This window comes from Syngnathus leptorhynchus, chromosome 7 (genome assembly GCF_054491065.1).
Source record: "Syngnathus leptorhynchus isolate UIUO chromosome 7, UIUO_Slep, whole genome shotgun sequence".
NCBI lineage: Eukaryota > Metazoa > Chordata > Actinopteri > Syngnathiformes > Syngnathidae > Syngnathus > Syngnathus leptorhynchus.
The window spans coordinates 15,379,087-15,400,608 of NC_141201.1; the positions used below are offsets into that span (position 1 = coordinate 15,379,087).

At 41.4% G+C, this 21,522-nt stretch overlaps 1 protein-coding gene across 5 annotated transcripts in view; it reads left to right on the forward strand.

The window, feature by feature from the left end:
• phldb1b (pleckstrin homology-like domain, family B, member 1b) overlaps positions 1–21,522 on the forward strand; it is a 114,643-nt gene that overhangs the window by 19,829 nt on the left and 73,292 nt on the right. Inside the window, exons 1-4 of one of the 5 annotated variants that reach the window (XM_085916992.1) lie at positions 1,291–1,762; positions 5,146–5,247; positions 9,380–9,503; positions 12,029–12,199. In XM_085916992.1, coding sequence (XP_085773118.1) covers positions 1,727–1,762; positions 5,146–5,247; positions 9,380–9,503; positions 12,029–12,199 — 433 coding nt within the window. In that variant the 5' untranslated portion in view covers positions 1,291–1,726. Of the gene's footprint in view, positions 1–1,290; positions 1,763–5,125; positions 5,248–9,379; positions 9,504–12,028; positions 12,200–15,884; positions 16,307–21,522 lie in introns of those variants that run through there. The other 4 variants (XM_085916993.1, XM_085916995.1, XM_085916994.1 and 1 more) reach the window with 4 other exon arrangements.

Below are 21,522 nucleotides of genomic sequence, written 5' to 3' on the forward strand. Positions count from 1 at the left end.
ATTCACCTTTATAACAATGGGGAATTTAGACCCTTCAGTTCACCTGACATGAATGTTTTTTGATATTTGACCGAAAAAAACACATGAAAATTCAATGAGATCACCTCTTGATTGTGAAGCGGAAGCTTCAATCCGATGTACCACCAAACCGTTAAATTGTTTTTGTATGAACTCACTAAAATGTCACTAGCTAAATAGTGAAAGCAATGGAAATGAAAAATGTGACATTTTGCAGTCCAACTTTCAACCACCACATAAAATTGTCACCAAAGGACAGATGGCTTGGCCGAACTCCTGTTCAAATAAATTTTGTTGCCCCAGAATACTTTTAAGTTACACAAGACCACAGATTGCTGATTAGAATAATTCTTACGCACATCAAAGGCAACAGGACAAATAATGCACAGTGACTGTAAAGACTGTATAGTCTTAAGTGTAGTTCTGTGACCTTTTTATAACTCATAAATTGTTTTGGCTGCAAACCTGTCACTATCTGCTGTAGCCACAGTATCAGTCCATCCACATTTTTTGGCAATGCATCTTCTTTCTTTCCCTCTCTTCTTCTTCCCTGCATTCCAATCCTGAGCCTCCCCCTTGCTTTCATAATCCAAATCAAAAAGAGGTTTTCTCATGCATGAGTGGAGAAACAGGCCTACTCTGCAAACAATGTGAGGCTTTCATTGATTGGCATGAGAGCAGAGATTGAGTGAGGGAAAGAAAGGGAAAGAAAATAATATAGAGATGGTTTCTGGGGGAGAGACAAGCTGTTGAAGTCAACAAAAAAAAAAAAAGAATTGATAGGCAACTAGACGAATTCACTTAACAAATGCTGAACCACTACTATGCATGGCTCCACTGTATTAAGGAGACAAGTGGCTCTCTGATTGGCATGGCAATGCCAAGTCACCTCCTTTGACTTGTTTACAGAACGGAAATTTATTTGTTTGACCAATTCTTTCTTAGTGCCTTCTAACTGACCAGAAACTAGACCAGGATGTACCCCATCTCTCGCTCAATGGTAGCAGAGATGGGCTACAGCCGAAATGTGACCCTAATGAAGACGTACGCAACAAAAAAATGGATAGATTGATGAATCAGCCTTTTCTGTCCTACCATCAGATAACTTGGATTATATTGTTCACTCCTTTCATACCTTCGATTTCATACGTCCACGTCCATCATAGTTTCCGAATGCTCTCTCTCTCTCTCTCTCTCTCTCTCTCTCTCTCTCTCTCTCTCTCTCTCTCTCTCTCTCTCACGCACGCGCGCACACGCACGCGTGCACACACACACTCACACACTCACACACACACACACACACACACACACACACACACACACACACACACACACACACACACACACACACACACACACTCACTCACTCACTCACTCACTCACTCACACACACACACACACACACACACACACACACACACACACACACACACACACACACACGCGACACTGTTCCTGTCGTCTTTGAAGCTTCCAGCCAAGAATGTAGGTAGTTTTAGTAAAGAGGAGCAAGCAGCAACAGGTACACCTCCTGAGCATTTAAGGATACTGTTATGCTAAGATTTTAAGACAAAGAAGAGGCATTTCCAACAAACAATCTCCGCTTCATGGGAAAGATGCACTGTTGCTGGATTTGTACTGTGTTTATTTGGACGGGTCCAATCTTATCGAGGTCACACTGACAGATTGAGCCAGCGACGGGTCCACCATGACGTCTTTGCATTTACTGGACAATTGGAAGAAGGTAAATACCATTTATAGATTAGAGGACCACATTAAATCTGAGGGATTCCATGATTTCCCCCCACTTTTTCAGATTGTATTATTGCCCAAGTAGTCTGACTTCTGGAACTCTTTAAATCTGTTTAGTGATTTATTGTTCAAGGCTTAATCAACAAAATATGGGGGCTGTTTGGAGAGGAAATATGTTGATCTTACAGCAGGGTTTCGTTATCTGGAGGGCAGAGAACATTAGATAAATACTTTCCTACCCTGTTGCATTTCATTTCAGGCACACAAATATAGTACTCTCATTCCCTCTTTCTATCAATCATGTCTTTTCTAACATTGATTCTGGTTTCAACCACAAATGAATTAAATTCAGCTCAAACCAGAAGCACACCATTTAATTAGTACTCTACTGAGGATTTATTAATGGAAACTTCCTATATGTTGACATTATGGAAATACAGTGTTAGTCCAAAAGGGATTTTCGTACAGGGTGTCAGGTTTTTTGTGTTTTCTTTGTATCTCGAAGCCAAAAAAAGCAAGCAAAGGTGGCTGATTTCCGTTGTGTGACCTAGTACAAGGGATTTACTGTAAATTAGTTGACGTGTTACCTCCTCAGTGGCCAGAACATGCAGCTAAATACCCTCTACCATATGGACCGTGAGTGTCTGTGCGTGTGTGTCCTGTCAGCATGAATCACATCTTAGGCGGTGAAGCAAGAAGTACAAATCCCTCTAAAACTCATAAATAATGGCAATGCAACATATAAAGACAATTGCTCATATACTACTCTTTTCAATTTTTTCTACTCTTTAGACACTATATTTTATCCACATATAATAATAATACTAATAATTACCGTAATTTTTGGACTATAAGTCACTCCGGAGTATAAGTCGCACCAGCCATAAAATGCACATTAAAGTGAAAAAAAAAAACATATGTAAGGCGCAACGGAGTATAAGTCGCACTTTTGGCGCAAATTTATTTGTCAAAATCCAACACCAAAAACAGACATGAACCAGCAACAACAGGCTAAACGATACGGTATGCTAACGTGACATATACACAAACGAGGAGCTGAGAACGGGCCTGACGTAACATTCAGAGTTCTTCAAGTAAGTATTACATAAATAACACGTTTATCAAACCATCTGTGTCACTCCAATTCATTAAATCCATCGATCGTGCTTTATGTAAACAATGCCGCGTATGCGCCGTATATGCTGACGTCGGGCCCGTTGTAAGTTGCATTTCTAATTATTCCACAGACCCATAAAACGATACATAAAGTATATTTCAAATAACTATCATATTACAACAATATTATCAAACCATCTGTGTCACTCCAAATCATTAAATCCATTGATCAAATTCCTCGTTCTTTATGTCAACAACGCCGCGCGTGCGCTGCAGAGATCTAGTATATAACTATATTGTAGCGTTAACAAAGTACCAGGAAAGACGTGAGTTTGGTAAACGGCTCTTTATTTAACAGAACAAGAGTTCAACAAGCCAACAACTACTGAAATTCCAGCCACGGAGGTGGAAGAGAGCTCCATAGAATAGGAGCGGGCGTGCGTAAAAGCCATGTCCGAGCCCCATCCACCGTCCCCGGACAGCCACGCGGCCGAGCGGCGGCCCCCGACTTCCATCCACGGAGGTGAAAGAGAGCTCCCGTCGAGAAGGACCGGGCGTCCGTAAAAGCCATAATAGTTTTTCAAACCTTCTGTGTCACTCCAAATCATTCAATCCTTCAAACTCTTCGTCCTCCGTGTCACTTAGAAACAAAGCCGCTAATGATGCCGGTAGTACGTGGGGGCCTTCGTCATCTTCGTCATCCCGTGATCGAAGCCTTTGTTCTTTATGTAAACAACCGCCGCGAAACACGGGTGACGCTCACTTGCAGTTCAAATGACAGTAATCCCTTGCTACATCGCGGTTCGTTTATCATGGTTTCACTACATCGCGGATTTTTTAATTTTGAAAATTTGTGAAAAAAATCACATGTAAGTCGCTCCTGAGTATAAGACGCCCCCACACCCAAACTATGACAGAAACCGCGACTTATGGTCAGAAAATTACAGTATTATTATTGTTATCTTGCATAATGATAATAATAATAGTCCATCCATCCATTTTCTGAACCGCTTAGTCCCCACGGGGGTCGCGGGCGTGCTGGAGCCTATCCCAGCCGTCATCGGGCAGTAGGCGGGGGACACCCTGAACTAATTACCAACCAATTGCAGGACACACAGAGACGAACAACCATTCGCACGCGCACTCACACCTAGGGACAATTTGGAGTGCTCAATCGGCCTATCAAGCATGTTTTTGGGATGTGGGAGGAAACCGGAGTGCCCGGAGAAAACCCACGTAGACACGGGGAGAACATGCAAACTCCACACAGGGAGGGCCGGAGGTGGAATCGAACCCGCACCCTCCTAACTGTGAGGCAGACGTGCTACCCACTGCTTCACCGAGCATGATAATAGTAACTAGAATTTGCAATTTCTGGAGAAATTGCGTGTGAAGGCGAAGAAGCTGAATTTTTTTGGGGGGGAATACTGTGGAATGATTTTGGAATGAGTTGAATTTCTCGAGAAACGTAGAATTTAGAGGTGAAAAACGGAATTTTGGGGAATTTGGTGGAATTTTGTGGAATTTCAAATTTGAAAATGCGGAATTTTTGGGAAGTGGGAATTTGGGGAATAGCGTGGAAGAATATGAAGAGTTGAAAGCTGGAATGGGTTGAATCGGTTGAAAAATGTGGAAACTAGAGGTGAAAAACGGAATTTTGGGGAATTTGGTGGAATTTCAAAATTTTTGAAGGCCTTCGCCTTCACACAATAAAGTGAATGGAGTAGAATAACATATGTGTGAAGGCCTTCGCCTTCACACAATAATAATAATAAAGTAAAAGGAGTAGAATAACATATGTGTGAAGGCCTTCGCCTTCACACAATAATAATAATTATTATTATTATTATAAATATTATAATATATATATATATATATAATATTTATATATTATAAATATTAATATTATTATTATTATTGTTATTAAACCCTGATGCGCAAGAAAAAACAAGGGCAGATTTGGATTTAGTGAAAAAAATATTTATAAAAGTTTACCTATATCTCAGATTAAAAATTTGTTGACTTCTGATGTACGAGTGCGGAACAAACACAAAATATTATTTTACAAATAGGTTTCTTACAACATTCTTTTACTTGTAAAGCGGTGAAAGCCTAATTTTCACAACGAAATATGCGTTGGGACAGGTGGATGTAATAATAAAATGACCCAAATGGTTGCGAAACTGAAATCACCCTTACATGTTCTTTTTTAACAATATAATATTCAATAAAAAAATGAATTTTCATTTCCTACCACAGGATATTCACATGAGTCAGGGAGTCGCAGACATCACGATGGACATGGACCGTCTGAACAAGAATGTATCAGAGAGTGGTGTGCACGCCCGCCAAGTGTTAAAGGTGAGAGATTTGCGGCATGTACATATCAGAGAGCTAGATGTAGGTGTGAGTTTAGAGAGTTCGTATAAAGAACACAACTCTTCTTTGATTGTGGTGTGTGTGTCAGCATTCATACACGGGCTTTCTATTCTCTCTTTTCCTATTTTAACTGAATTAACACCATGGCACTGAATAGCGAGCCGTTCAGAGCAGCTAAGGACGTGCGCTGACAACATACTGCTTGTCAGCATGTTGTAAAACAGGAATCTTCCATCAGAGTCAGTGATTAGTTGAAGCCAGAAATTTTATTCCTCACACGCGATCTGTTTCTTTTTGTGAGTGTAACTATCATAGAGCCAGGTGAATGAGATTAGACTCTACTAATTTCCTCTTGAAAATAATATGCATATGATATACAGTGGATATCAAAACGGTTAATTAAATCCCAACTAATTCAATTCTGTTTTAAAACAATACAGTTAATTAATAGAAGTCAATGAACTGACACAATTAATAAAATACAGTACAACTTTATTTAGCGTATTTTACAACACAAAACTTTTCACATATGGCAATTGGACAACCACAATGGCAGTGAAAATAGTAAATTGAAATACAAATGAATATAGAGTACCAGAAAAGTAACAGCCGAAAGTCCGTTGAAAGCCAAAGAATAAAAATTACCGTAATTTTCGGACTATAAATCGCTCCGGAGTATAATTCGCACCAGCCATAAAATGCACAATAAAGTGAAAAAAAACCATATAGAAGACCCACCGGAGTATAAGTCGCACTTTTGGGGCAAATTTATTTGTCAAAATCCAACGCCAAAAACAGACATGAACCAGCAACAACAGGCTAAACGATATGGTATGCTCACGTAACATATACACAAACGAGGAGCTGAGAACGGGCCTGACGTAACATTCAGAGTTCTTCAAGTAAGTATTACATAACACGTTTATCAAACCATCTGTGTCACTCCAATTCATTAAATCCATCGATCGTGCTTTATGTAAACAATGCCTCGTATGCGCCGCATATGCTGACGTCGGGCTCGTTGTAAGTTGCATTTCTACTTATTCCACAGACCCATAAAACGATATATAAAGTATATTTCAAATAACTATCATATTACAACAATATTATCGGTTTGATAATCCATCTGTGTCACTCCAAATCATTAAATCCATCGATCAAATTCCTCTCCTTTATGTCAACAACGCCGCACGCGCGCGCTGCACAGATCTAGTATATAACTATATTGTAGCGTGAACAAAGTACCAGGAAAGACGTGGGTTTGGTAAACGGCTCTTTATTTAACAAAACAAGAGTTCAATGAGCCAACAACTACTGAACTTCCAGCCGGAGAGGTGGAAGAGAGCTCCATAGAATAGGAGCGGGCGTGTGTAAAAGCCATGTCCGAGCCCCATCCACCGTCCCCGGACAGCCACGCGGCTGAGCGGCGGCCCCCGACTTCCATCCACGGAGGTGAAAGACAGCTCCCGTCGAGAAGAACTGGGCGTGCGTAAAAGCCATAATAGTTTTTCAAACCTGTGTAACTCCAAATCATTAAATCCTTCAAACTCTTCGTCCTCCGTGTCACTTACAAACAAAGCCGGGAGTACGTGGGACCCTTCGTCATCTTCATCATCCCGTGATCAAATCCTTTGTCATTTATGTAAACAACCGCCGCGCGGCATGGGTGACGTCACTTGCAGTTCAAATGACAGTAATCCCTTGCTACATCGCGGTTCGTTTATCGCGGTTTCACTACATCGCAGAATTTGTGAAAAAAATCACATATAAGTCACTCCTGAGTATAAGTCGCCACCCCACTTAAACTATGACAAAAACCGCGACTTATAGTCCGAAAATTACGGTACAATTGTTTTTTTCTATTTCAGATTAAAGGGGAAAAAATACATTCTTAAAGTTTTAGTCTAATGCATTGAAATGAAATTATTGAATGGGACAAATGTTCTGGACTTAAGTTTTGCGACCCAAAGTACCGTAATTTTCGGACTATAAGTTGCTCTGGAGTATAAGTCGCACTAGCCATAAAATGCACAATAAAGTGAAAAAAAACATATATCAGTTGCACCGGAATATAAGTCGCACTTTTGGGGCAAATTTATTCGTCAAAATCCAACACCAAGAACAGACATGAATGAGCAACAACAGACTAAACGATAGGTATGGTAACGTGACATAAACACAAACGAAGGGCTGAGAACAGGCCTGACGTAACATTCAGAGTTATTCTAATAACTATCACATAAATAACACGTTTATAAAACCATCTGTGTCACTCCAATTCATTAAATCAATCGATCCTCCTTTATGTAAACAATGCCGCGTACGCGCGCCGTCGGACTCGTCGTGATTTGCATTTCTAATTATTCCACAGACCCATATAACGATATATAAAGTATATTTCAAATAACTATCATATTACAACAATATTATCAAACCATCTGTGTCACTCCAAATCATTAAATCCATCGATCAAATACCTCGTCCTTGGTCAACAACGGCGCGTGTGGGCCCTGACGTCAGCCTCGTCGTTATTCCACAGATCTAGTATATAACTATATTGTAGTGTTAACAAAGTACAAGCAAAGACGTGGGTTTGGTAAACGGCTCTTTATTTAACAAAACAAGAGTTCTCCGAGGGAACAACTACTGAACTTCCAGCCACGGAGGTGGAAGAGAGCTCCATAGAATAGGACCGGGCGTGCGTAAAAGCCATGTCCAAGCCCCATCCAGCGTCCCCGAACAGCCACCCGGCCGAGCGCCGGCCCCAGACTTCCATCCATGGAGGTGAATGAAAGCTCCGTAGAGTATGACCGGGTGTGCGTAAAAGCCATGTCCGAGCCCCATCCACCGTCCCCGGACAGCCACCCGGCCGAGCGCCAGCCCCTGACTTCCAGCCACGGAGGTGGAAGAGAGCTACGTCGAGTCGGACCGGGCGTGCGTAAAAGCCATAGTTTTTCAAATTTTATGTGTCACTCCAAATCATTAAATCCTTCAAACTCTTCGTCCTCCGTGTCACTTACAAACAAAGCCGCTAATGATGCCGGTAGTATGTGGGGCCCTTCGTCATCTTCGTCATCCCGTGATCGAATCTTTGTCCTTTATGTAAACAACCGCCGCGCTGCTGACGTCACTTGAAATTCAAATTACAGCAATCCCTTGCTACATCGCGGTTTGTTTATCGCGGTTTCCCCTTTTTTTTTATTTTGAAAATTTTTGAAAGAATTCACATATAAGTCGCTCCTCAGTATAAGTCGCCCCCCCACCCAAACTAAGAAAAAAAACGTGACTTATAGTAAGAAAATTACATTAAGTAGGATGTCTGACAACACCGCTTTTAATAATTTCTCTCTTTTTAAATTTAACTGGATAGATGAGTTTTGAATGGCCCAAACAGTGTTATGCTCAACTCATTGTTGATAAATGTAATACATGGTGCATGATATATGATTTGATTGGAATGATATTGAATACACGCATGTTTGGAGACCCTGGTTGAATAGAGCACAAGAGTAGAGGCACACTAAGAAGCTAATGCACTGTGTGCCACATGAGAGCAGCAGCACTCTGTAGAAGAGACAATAACTGTATTCCTGCTGTCCCATCACTCCCAATTCCTAAACCCAATTCCCGCAATACCAGCTCAGGATCATCAATCGTTTCAGGATTGACTGCTCCCTCGCAATCACCAGCAACTTGACAATCAGATGATTCTAAAAGGTCGCAGTTGCAGAGTGCAATGGCTACACACAGGTGCCAATACAAAATGTGCAGAACTTTAATTTATTCATTACAAGCCAGCAATGCCAGACTTGTCAATTGCGGAGCGCTGATTATATGGCATCACAGTCAACCATTCTAATTTAATTTTGTGTATAAAACTATCTTCAACATGAAATTACAGATGTTATACTTCCATGTAGGCTCAAATGAGATATTAATGATGATTCTCCAGATGAGGGTTCTGTTCCTAAGATATTATATACTTAACCATTTTTAAAGAGAAACTGACAGAAATGTGTATTTGCTTCATCTTAAATTTACCTTTAAAAATGATTCAAAACCTAGTACAATTCCGCATAGGTTACAGTTTTCTTACCTTGATCTTCCTCAACAGAGCACTCCACTGGATTTGATTGAGACTGGAAAGGGCCTGAAGTTCCAGGCAGAACGCCCACATTTAGTCAGCCTTGGTAGTGGACGTCTGAGTGTTGCCATCACTCTGTTGCCTCTACCTGAGGGTAAGTATTTTAGTCTCTTGTCTTTATAATGTACATTTCCTTCCTTGTGCAATATTCCAGTCACTTACATTGAGTAGGAAGCTTGTTATCACATCACTGTCTTCTTTCTTTCGGGTTTTGCTCACAGGTTTATGCATGTGTAACCTTTTGGCCTGGGCTGCCTTTTCACTGTAATATCTCTGCTGAAGGTCCCTTTGTCTGCACCCTTTATGTGTCTGTCTATTCATGCTGGTACGCAGGGTGTGTTTCTTGATACCGTATATACCTGTGACATTTTGTGAGGCCATATGCCAAAGCCCTACAATATTTTTCTTCTTTCTTTTGGATTGATAGAGCAATTCTGCAGTTGATTCAAAGCGATATAAAAAGTCCTCTTATACATACGGGTAAAATGTTCGAAGCATACTCTTTAGTCAGTGCATTGAACAGGTCTCTGTTTTTGTGATTGGTACAAATCCAGCACATATCTATGAAGATGTTGGTAGGATCCAGTGTTAAATGGTTATTTCCTAGACCACGGAAGTTCGTCAGATCTGTGAAATGTAGGCCTGCGTCGTTGTGGGAATATTCACAGCCAACTAATTATGGTCAACCAAATCGGCTCGTTTTATTCCCTTCAAATGCAGATGCATACGTATCTGTGCCGTCAAGTGTCATACATCCGGTGAGGAAGTGTATGGTTCTATGTCCTCCAGCAGCACTGACAAAAAATGGTGCCCTCCCTCCAGCATTTAAGTTGCCCATTCGGTTTTGACCATTTCCTTCTACCTGGGACTCAATTCAAAATTTCTTTGACTCACAAGGATCCTTATTTATTGAAGCAATAACAGTCTCAACTGTATATCATTTTGCCCACTTAATGTAGCTAACTGCTAACCTTACTATTTTCACACATTATTGTCAAAAATACATCCAGACTTTAAATAGAGGCGACAATTACGACACAGCTTTCGGGGAATGACAAAACAGAAGTTGTTTTGCAATACATCTCAAACATGAGTTGAGTTTGAGAGTGGCAATGTATTGGTTTTCAAGTTATTTTCACCAGTCTAAATTGATTCATGTAGATTCAAGATTCAAGAATTTTTATTGGCCATGTTTGAGCATGCCAAACAAGGAATTGTACTTCGGTATATCTCAGCCTCTGTTCAACATACGTTGAACACCCAACGTTGTTAGGTGACTAACAACACTCAGGACGTGCGGAAATTGACAAATATTCTCAAACATCCCCTGATCTTAAACTCCCAGGAGGGCAAGGAAAAACTCAAAACTCCTACTGAGAGATTGTGGATCCCAGGAACTTGAAGTGTCCGTGGAGAGAATAGTATTACTGTGGATAGTGAGGGGTGAAAGTGGTGAAGAGTCTCGCCTGAAGTCCACTGTCATCTCCACGATCTTGAGTGGGTTCAGCTCCAGGTGGTTTTGGCTGTACCAGTGGACCAGCCACTCCACCTCCTGTCTGTTCACAGTCTCGTCACCGTCCCGGATCAGTCCGATGAGTGTGGTGTCGTCCACATACTTCAGGAGCTTCACAGAAGAGTCGCCTGAGGAGCAATTGTTAGTGTAGAGAGAGAGCAGTGGGGAGAGGACACACCCCTGGGGGGCGCCAGTATTGGTGGTCCGAGTGTCGAATGTGATGGTCCCTAGCCTCACACTCTGTCTCCTGTTGGTCAGGAAGCTGGTGATCCACTGACAGGTGGAGGCAGGCACCGCGAGCTGGACGAGCTTCTGGTGGAGGATGTCAGGAGCGATGGTGTTGAACGCCGAGCTAAAGTCCACAAACAGGATCCTGGCGTACATTCCTGGGGTGTCCAGGTGGTGCAGGATGTAGTGCAGTCCCATGTTAACCGCATCGTCCACCAACCTGTTTGCCCCGTAGGCAAACTGCAGGGGGTCTAGCAGGGGGCCTGTGATGTCATTCAGGTGGTTCAACACTAACCTCTCGAAGGATTTCATGACCACAGATGTCATGGCGACAGGTCTATAGTCATTCAAACCTGTGATGGCGGGCTTCTTGGCTACTGGAACGATGGTGGAGCTCTTGAAGCACGAGGGCACCTCACACAGCTCCAGGGAGCATAAAACGTGTGTAGAGTGGCCTTGAGTTTCCATTTATGGGAAAAATATGATTTTGACCATATTTGGTCTGACAAGGTTTCTGCCGGATAATGACGATATGGTGTATGTAACATTGGAATATGTTCAGTAATATTTATGAAATAAAAATTCAGCAACAGGTTGAACGTTTTTTCACGTTAAAATTCGTATTGACTGTGGGAGGGTGTGAAGCCGTACCGGTAGGGTTAGCAAAACTGTCAAGATTATAATAGTGCTTCCTTGTTAAACATGTCAGTGCATATTACATCAATGTATCTGTTACTGATACTACTATAAGTCAGTATTTTACAATGTAGTTTGGTTGTTGAGTTACATGCTTTGTCAAATTAGGATTCACCAGATATAGGTTACCTGAATGTTTTCCCCACGTGAACCAGCAGTGCATGCTTCCTTCTTCTCCACAGGCCGCACAACTATAGGTCATGGTCCCATGGACATCAACATCCAAGGCCCTGGGGTGGAAGTTCAACATTGCTACATAGAAAATAGGTCAGGCGTCATCATGTTACACCCCTGCGGGAATCTGTGTGCTGTTGATGGACTCCAAGTGACACAACCGATCCGCTTGTCTCAAGGTAATACATAAGCCGCTTTCACGCTGGCTATCAAGTTAGGTTTTTATTACTTTTTCCCGGATCACTGCCCTGTATCGATTGATCGATAGATAGATAGATAGACAGACAGACAGACAGACAGACAGACAGGCAGGCAGGCAGGCAGGCAGGCAGGCAGGCAGGCAGGCAGGCAGGCAGGCAGGCAGGCAGGCAGGCAGGCAGGCAGGCAGGCAGGCAGGCAGGCAGGCAGGCAGGCAGGCAGGCAGGCAGGCAGGCAGGGAGACAGACAGATAGACAGATAGATAGATAGACAGATAGATAGACAGATAGAGAGATTTAAGTTGCCCATTTGTGCCTTAGAGGTTCGGTTTTGACCATTTCCTTATACCTGAGACTCAATTCAAAATTTCTGTGACTCACAAGGATCCTTATTTATTGAAGCATTAACAGTCTCAACTGTATATCATTTTGCCCACTTAATGTAGCTAACTGCTAACCTTACTATTTTCACACATTATTGTCAAAAATACATCCAGACTTTAAATAGAGGTGACAATTACGACACAGCTTCCGGGGAATGACAAAACAGAAGTTGTTTTGCAATACATCTCAAACATGAGTTGAGTTTGAGAGTGGCAATGTATTGGTTTTCAAATTACTTTCACCAGTCTAAATTGATTCATATAGATTCAAGATTCAAGAATTATTGGCCATGTTTGAGCATGCCAAACAAGGAATTGTACTTCGGTATATCTCAGCCTCTGTTCAACATACGTTGAACACCCAACGTTGTTAGGTGACTAACAACACTCAGGACGTGCGGAAATTGACAAATATTCTCAAACATCCTCTGATCTTAAACTCCCAGGAGGGCAAGGAAAAACTCAAAACTCCTACTAGGGGGAAATGCGAAACCTTGAGAAGAGACCACAGATGGGAGGATCCCTCTTCCAGGATGACCAGGCTGCAATGGATGTAGAGTGGGCACATAGTACACATAATATAGACAATTCAAAGATAAAGCGTCCAGAGCAGGATGTTATTGCACAGCAATGTTTCTGAGACTCTAAGAGTGGTGTGAGTTCATCAGAGCGACGGCCTGAGGGAAGAATCTGTCTCTGTGTCTGCTGGTTTTGGCGTACAGTGTTCTGTCACGCCGTCCGGAGGGGAATAGTTTGAACAGACTGCAACCTGGGTGAGAAGGGTCTGTAAAGATGTTATTTGCATGTTTCCTGGTATATATAGTTACAATACTACAAGTCCTAGATAGATAGATAGATAGATAGATAGATAGATAGATAGATAGATAGATAGATAGATAGATAGATAGATAGAACCCCCCAACAGTTGCACGTTAACCCCTCACAGTTGTAACCTGACACTGGTTCAAAGTGCAGCTAATAGAGGCAGAATTTTTTTAAAGCAAAACCAGGAATAACTGCCGATCGAGCAACATCGGTGACGGCCTTTGTCGTTTTTGTCAGCATTCTAATGTTTAAATGAGTCATAGTAAAAGTAAAACAGTTACAATAGTTTCATCTTAGTCATGTAACATTCTTAGACATTGACATCAGAGCGCAACGCAAGTCGGAATGCTCATCATTAGTCACTGCGTGCAGGGTGTGGATTTTCCCCTGTGGTACCGTATTCTCCCTCCCAAAAAATGTATTGTCAATATTGTAGTGCCCAATATTGTAGTGCCCAATATCAACTGATAATAATAATCATAACGTGATATGTGACATGTGAAATAATCCTACTAACTGATTCTACAAAAGTGTTTATAGGCTCACAGTCACTATCAGAATCAAACTTTATGCTGTGTGGGAACAGATAAGAAATGTCATTGAGGAGGTATTATAAATTGCTGACATAGTGGTGTCATGACCTGTAGCACGGGATCTAAATCAGACATTGATGTTTATTGATTACCTAATATTTTGATGACTATTTTCTTACTGTAAAACCCTCACTAATAGCATTTCTGGCATTTGTCTCTCGTGAGGGAATAAACAGCAATTCTCAGTAGGCCAACTCTCACACTAATGGAAGGTTTCATCTGTTCCCTTTTCTTGGCACATCAACACTGTAAAAAAAAAAATATTACATGCTCAAAACATTGCTAATAGTATAGAGGAGGGGTCACCAACCTTTCCTAAACCGAGAGCTACTTCCTGGGTACTGATTAAGGCAAAGGGCTACCAGTTTGACACACACTTCTGAAATAGCCAATTTGCTCAATTTAGCTTTCACTATGTGTTATTATTGTCATTTCCGGTTCACATGTAAGTGTGATTTTAACAAGAATAGCAAAAATACAGTCAAACCTCGGTTTTCGACCACAATCCGTTCGAGAAGCGAATCGGTTGAATTCCAGTCTATTTTTCCCATTACAAATAATAGAACATTTTTTTTAGTCCGTTCCAAGAGTAAAAAAAACACCTTTTTTTTAAAAGCATTTTTTCATTTGCGCATTTTTGGCCGATTACGCAACTGCAGCGCACCGCCGAACGCGCAACCGTAACGCGTCGCCACCGCGCAACTGCACCGCGCTGGTTGCATTATTGTGACAGAGCCGTCGCTGAAATTTAGAAAAAAAATTAAAAGTCCTGATGTACTTTTCAAAATGTAAGTGGACCTCAGTGCGCAGGGAGCTTAATTTGGTCCGATCGCGCAACCGCAGCGCGCCGTGCGCTCAATGTCGTATTGCTTTAAGAGCGTCTTTGTGTTTTAGGATGGCTTTACTGCTCCCACTTGCCTTCTTTGGAGGCATGATTAGGGGTTAATACAATCCTCAAAGTAACGAAAATACAATAACTACGGAGTCAGTCGGCATCCTTGCCGCGCGGTCAGGTTTTCTCAGGTCCTCCCGGCTCATCTCGCAAGGTTCGACCTCCGAATTTTGTTCAACAACTGAAAGAAAAAAATCTCGAATTTTTTGTTCAAATTCCGATTTGTTCGAGAACCGGGACGTTCGGAAACCGAGGTTTGACTGTAAAATAAATAGATGCAGCTCACTGACAAGTGCCGCTATTTGAGCTAATTTTTGAACAGTCCTGCGGGCGACTCATGCGGTCCTCACGGGCGACCTGGTGCCCGCGGGCACCGGGTTGGTGACCGCTGGTATAGAGACATCAGATCTGTCTCGGGTATCTGTAACATGCTTCCAATGCACTTGAACTGGATGCAATACTCAGAATGCAGGTTTACAGTAGATGAACTATTCATGGTATGACAGGAATAACAGTCTGAAAAAAAATAGTTTTAATAATATCAACGTGCACTGGCTGACTGTCACCAGCACAAATTTACTTTCATGATATCTACCAACCAGCGTGACAGCCTAAATTTAGTACGTAATTCTTCTTCATCTTCTTCAATGTTGGCTGATAGTTTACTAAGAATTTCCCATTGGAGAATTATTACACGCTCTCATTTTACACTGTCATAGCGTCTTACTCACTTAAACCTGCTGGGTTGAAAATTGGACTGACCCTAGAATTTGCTTTAAAAAAACAGCCAAAGTGAATAGTCTATACTATGAATGGGTTACATATTGCATACAGCAACTTTTTAATGTGTAGGGCTCCATGGAACAGTATCCTATTGTGGGGTCTGATGGTGCCCCCACCTCTCCCACTGGTTTCTCCCTCTTGCTCCTCCCCGTGCACCACCCCTGACAACCTGGACTCTCTTTCGGATCGTCTCTGTGCGGGCTCGGGCAGTGCGGCAAGACCGCAGTCACTTAGTCATAGGAGCTCTTCTTGGATGAGAACGTGTATAGAGGTATATACTGCCCGTTGGACTAAAGGAAGCTAAGGATTTTATAGCGTATCAAGTTTTGTAGTGTGATGTATCCACGCACGCACCAGTGGGTAAACTCGGCGCGTAACAAGTGAAATAGACAGCTGCTGTTGAGATCGCTCCGAAAACGGCAACATACATTCGATTTTTAGAGGGATTATCATAACAAAAGAACGCAAGGACAAAGACCATATACACAGCAGTTTCTGCCAGAATTATTCAAAATAATCCGAAGACACAGAGTTTTTTTATTTATTTATTGTAAATCTGCAGAGGCGATGAGCACTGCGGAGCAGGAGAACGCTTTCTTTCATTGGACATAAAGTAAGTGGGGTTTTCTCTGCTGTAGTCTTTAATTTTCTGAATTTTTATGTTGCTGATGTGTAAAATGGGGCGGCTCGGTGGAGCAGTGGGTAGCACGTCCGCCTCACAGTTAGGAGGGTGCGGATTCGATTCCACCTCCGGCCCTCCCTGTGTGGAGTTTGCATGTTCTCCCCATGTCCGCGTGGGTTTTCTCCGGGCACTCCGGTTTCCTCCCACATCCCAAAAACATGCTTGATAGGCCGATTGAGCACTCCAAATTGTCCCTAGGTGTGAGTGCGAGTGCGAATGGTTGTTCGTCTCTGTGTGCCCTGCGATTGGTTGGCAACCAGTTCAGCGTGTCCCCCGCCTACTGCCCGATGACGGCTGGGATAGGCTCCAGCACGCCCGCGACCCCCGTGGAGACTAAGCGGTTCAGAAAATGAATGAATGAATGAATGAATGTGTAAAATGCTGACACCAAATTGTCGCTGATATAGTTACAATACTACACTTTTGATATTGAAACTATTTTATTTCAAATCCCATTTTTAATACCTCCCTGACATGTATGAAAGTTAGCATCAGTTTCATTTTTTCTGAAGGTACTAAACTTTTATCGCAGAAAAATTATTTAGGTTGATTTACCTGACATGTTTCCTACGGAAGAGGATTAGGGCCAGTGATGAAAAAAAAAACGAGGGGTGACAGGATTCTGACTTTTATTCTCAGAATTCTGACTTTAAAGTCAGAATTCCGACTTTAAAGTCAGAATTCTGAGAAAATAGTCAGAATTCCGACTTTAAAGTCAGAATTCTGAGAATGAAGTCAGAATTCTGAGTTTAAAGTAAAAAATTGGGAATTCTGACTTTAAAGTCAGAATTCTGAGTTTAAAGTCAGAATTCCGACTTTAAAGTCAGAATTCTGAGAATAAAGTCAGAATTCCGACTTTAAAGTTAGAATTCTAAGAATAAAGTCAGAATTCTGAGTTTAAAGTCGGGAAATTGGGAATTCTGACTTTAAAGTCAGAATTCTGAGTTTAAAGTCAGAATTCCGATTTTGAAGTCAGAATTCTGAGAATAAAGTCAGAATTCTGACTTTAAAGTCAGAATTCCCAATTTCTGAGTTTAAACTCAGAATTCTGACTTTAAAGTCAGAATCCTGTCACCCCTCGTTTTTTTTTTTTCTTCACTGGCCCTAATCCTCTTCCGTATGTTTCAGCGTGTACTTCCGCCTTCAACAAAGAAACATGTCAGGTAAATCAACCTAAATAATTTGTCTGTGACAAAAGAACCAGTAAAATAATCTATAGGCGAAGACAAAATGAACGTAGTACAACAAGTTTTTATCAAAGTTGAGTTTGGTGCAAATGTCTTTCAATTGACACGGCAGCAATTTATTTATTTATGTATGTATTTATTTATTTATTTAGTGTTTCAAATCCACTGTGATTTTGTATGAAACAAAGTGATAAAGACTGTAGCATTGTCCATGTACATCCTTTTTTTTTTTTTTTTTTAAATACCGCTTAATCCTGTTCAGGGTTCACATGTCACCAATCGGTCCCAATTAATCAGTCCCAAGTTCAAAATAAGTTTGAATAAGATTTGGTCTGTATAAATGCAACATATACACCAACCGGCTCAAACATTTCCCCCACATATATGTGAGTTCTGTTTATAGACAGTCAGGACGCACAGGTCCAGTTTTGCAGATGCCTCCCCACTACCACCCTCTGACATAAGCAGATCTCACTGTCTGTGGCTACTGTTACATTGCTATTCCTGGTTGCTACTGTGACCCAACCAGGCCTTGTGACAGAAGTAGAAACAAGCTTCACTGATTGTGGCTTCTAAAAGCCTTTTTTGAGCTTCATACTTTATGGAAACCTTTGTGGCATGTCTTCAGTATCAGAAAGAAACAAAAACAAAATAACAGCTCTGGGAGACCTATACATTTCCGCCAAGTGGTGGAAACTTGAACATGATTATTGAAAATCATAACTACAGTATTTGTTGAATTGTCTAATAGGATAATTTTATAAAAAGAACTGACTCAGCAACAGATTTTGACCTCTGGAAGTGCTCTTTTTTGTGCACATGTTTTGACAATACGTATGTTGCGATCCACATGAGAGAAGCACATCAAGGTAGTCTGCGCTGTTAAGTGAAGCCAGCCCACCTGGAGAACTAAAACAGGCCTGTCTGACATGATTGGGCTGCATCCATTTTCCTTCAGGTGCGTGTTTACCACCGGGGGATTGGCTTTCGTTGTGACAAAAGGAAGAAGGGGCCTTGGTGGTTGTGGTCAGGGAACATCTGTTCAGACAATAGGTAACCTACCACTGACACTTCCAGTGATTGTGAAGTGTCAACTAGACAATTCTACATCTGGTCACTGTGAGTGTTGTTCACAAGGTGCTGTCATTAGCAAAATGCAATTGGGTCAGTCCTCTTGTCATGTACAAATGCCACCAAGTGGTATGGATACCCAATTTTGGATTACCAAAGATACCTTATTGTTGGTATATGAACTAGTTTTACAGAATGGTAAGGTGTTCTGGTTCTACTCTGGACTTTGGAAATATAATTCAAACATGTAACCATTGACAAGAACTTTGTTATAAAGTCTTTTTTATTCCTCACCTCCCAATGGAATATTGACTGCCGTCAAAGTAATCCTCTGGCATTTGAGTGGCCCCTGTGTTTGATGACCCCTGACTTGTTGAAAAACACCCATTGATTAACTGGGGGGCGGGTGACTTTTTGACCTTTGGCTAGGCCCCATAACTTAAGTGTTCCATAGCAACTGTCAACCATAGTTATGGCCACCCTATTGTGCAACTTCTCTGCTGCTTGAGTGACATCACATGCTGGTGATTTAAAGACTTCATTCTGGTTGACTAGTAATGAATAGTCATTCAATAATCATAGTCTTAACCACAATGGTACATTTTAAACTCACCCACTATATACTGCAATCATTTTGAATATGTTGGGTCAATATTTCAACCATCTGTTTATCTTCTTCCACTTATAGTTGTGTCACAGGGGCGGTAGCCTAAGCAGGAAAGCCCAGACTCCCAACTTTCCAGCTTTTCCAAAGAGACTCCAAGGCACTCCCAGCGGAGAGACATATTTCTTTATTGTCATTAGAAGCGCATCTGTTGAAGGCACAAATGAGAGGAGAACTTGATTATCATGTAGGCAAAAGGCTTGCTGAGTGTATTTGCCAACAAGGCAGATGGTTCTGCGCCAAGTTGAGTATTCTTGATGCAGCAACAGAGTGTCTGTAGAGATTTGCTTGGCAGAGTGACAATTTGATGCCAAAAAGTCAATCTAAATTTACACCTGCTCAGACCATGTCTAAATACTGCTGCAGAATAAACCACTGGTCTAATGTGATTCTAGTGATTTTGTTTAGGGCAAAGGCAGACAAATACTAAGCTCAGTGGATATATTTAAATCGCTATCGGTTATCACCAGCTCATTCTGTATAGCCCCTTACATTGCCTGTTGCCACACCAACACTAGAGTATTGGCAATGCTTCACTCGTTCATGGATGGCTGCGATTATGCATCGTCCTCTTTTACATAGCAATGTCTCAAAAATAAGGCTCATACTAATGGCGGTTGCTGGTCAATCAAGTCGGGGAAGCTCATTCTTCTTCAGGCTACATCACAAATGTTTTCATGTATTTAAAGTAAATTCTACTCGTAATTGTGACAGGGGAGAGAAGCTCCGTACTTGCCACAGCTCGTTTGGGAAAGCAATGGCAGAGTGACAAAAGAGAGTTGCCAAGCACAACGTGAGTTATTTTTATAAAAAGACAAAGTAGATATTTGATTGTAAAGTCTCCAGAACAGGTTAGAACAACAGATGAAAGCTCGGAAAATGCCACATGGGCGGTTTATACCCTGCCACCCTGCAAGAGGAAAGCCATTTTAACTATTAGCATGGTATGTCTGTCATCTTGGGTTTTTTTTTTTTTTTTGGTCGCAATCTACAACTTGTGACCATTGATGATGCCCGGACCGATAAATAGTGAGTCCTTATGATAGACCACTGCAGATGCTGCTCTGATTCCAGTTAGCTCTCACTTCTGTTTAGGCCCCCCTTAACTAAAGTGAACTGAAATACTGATGCATAATGTACATGACTGTGGCAAGTTTAGCTTGAGGAAGACTTGGACAATCCACATGAGGTGACCGCTAGAAGCAGCTTACAAAAGGATTGCTTACAGAAAGAGAGTGTGCTGGCCAGGGCTGACATATTTTTGTAGCATGTGACAGACAGCATGGTGCAGAGGGAATAACTTGTGACAACAGTCCAGGCACAGAGACATCTTACAAAGCCGTACAGTCTGCAATGACTTACATGACTTAATACAGGAGCATCCTTACGTAATGTTGCATATGTAAAATACTGTGATGAATCTCCTGACTTGTTGTGAGCTCACTCTACTAGAATGTGAAGCTCTCCCATTCCTAACCACTTTTGTTTCCTCACATCTAATCTTTTAAGCAAATATCCCAGAGCCTAAACTGACATGCTGGAAAGATTAGTCCAGTGGTTGGAACACAGAGATGTTATTAGAGAAAAGATGGAAACTTTGGTCCACAGACATATTTCAAATTGGTCCAGCTGCTTCTTTTAATGCCACATAGAGCGCTTGGCATAAAGTGGCCCAACAACTCATATGCCTTTGTGGCCCCAAAGGAATACTTACTCTGATTTGTCTCGTCAGCTTTGACGTTATGTAAATAATTTGGAAAATATTAAATGGCTAGTTTTTAAGTGGCAGTGTTTAATCCATTCTATTATGTAATTGATACATTTTTCTTAATAATTCAAACACAATGGTATTATTTCTTTCAATCACTACTGAAGGACATTCAATATAGAAGTGAAACATAATAGCATGCGCTATCTAAAAGTACTTCCTTGTTTAAGTACTGCTGGATCATTAAAAAAAAGATTAGACTAGTGAAACACTAGACATACAGAAAATGAATCATACAGAAACAGACTTTAAAGTTGTATTTTATTACAAATTGACAAAAATCCTCTTAAATTCTCATCTGAAATGAGTCATATATGACAGCGTCCTTGTCAAAGGCAAAATGAGCAGACTTAATTTGCTGACTGGTGTGTTCTATATATGGGTTATGGGTATTCACCTTGACTCAATCAGCCCTTATGTGTTTTGTAATACACTTAGATGGTCCTGCAGTTAGTGG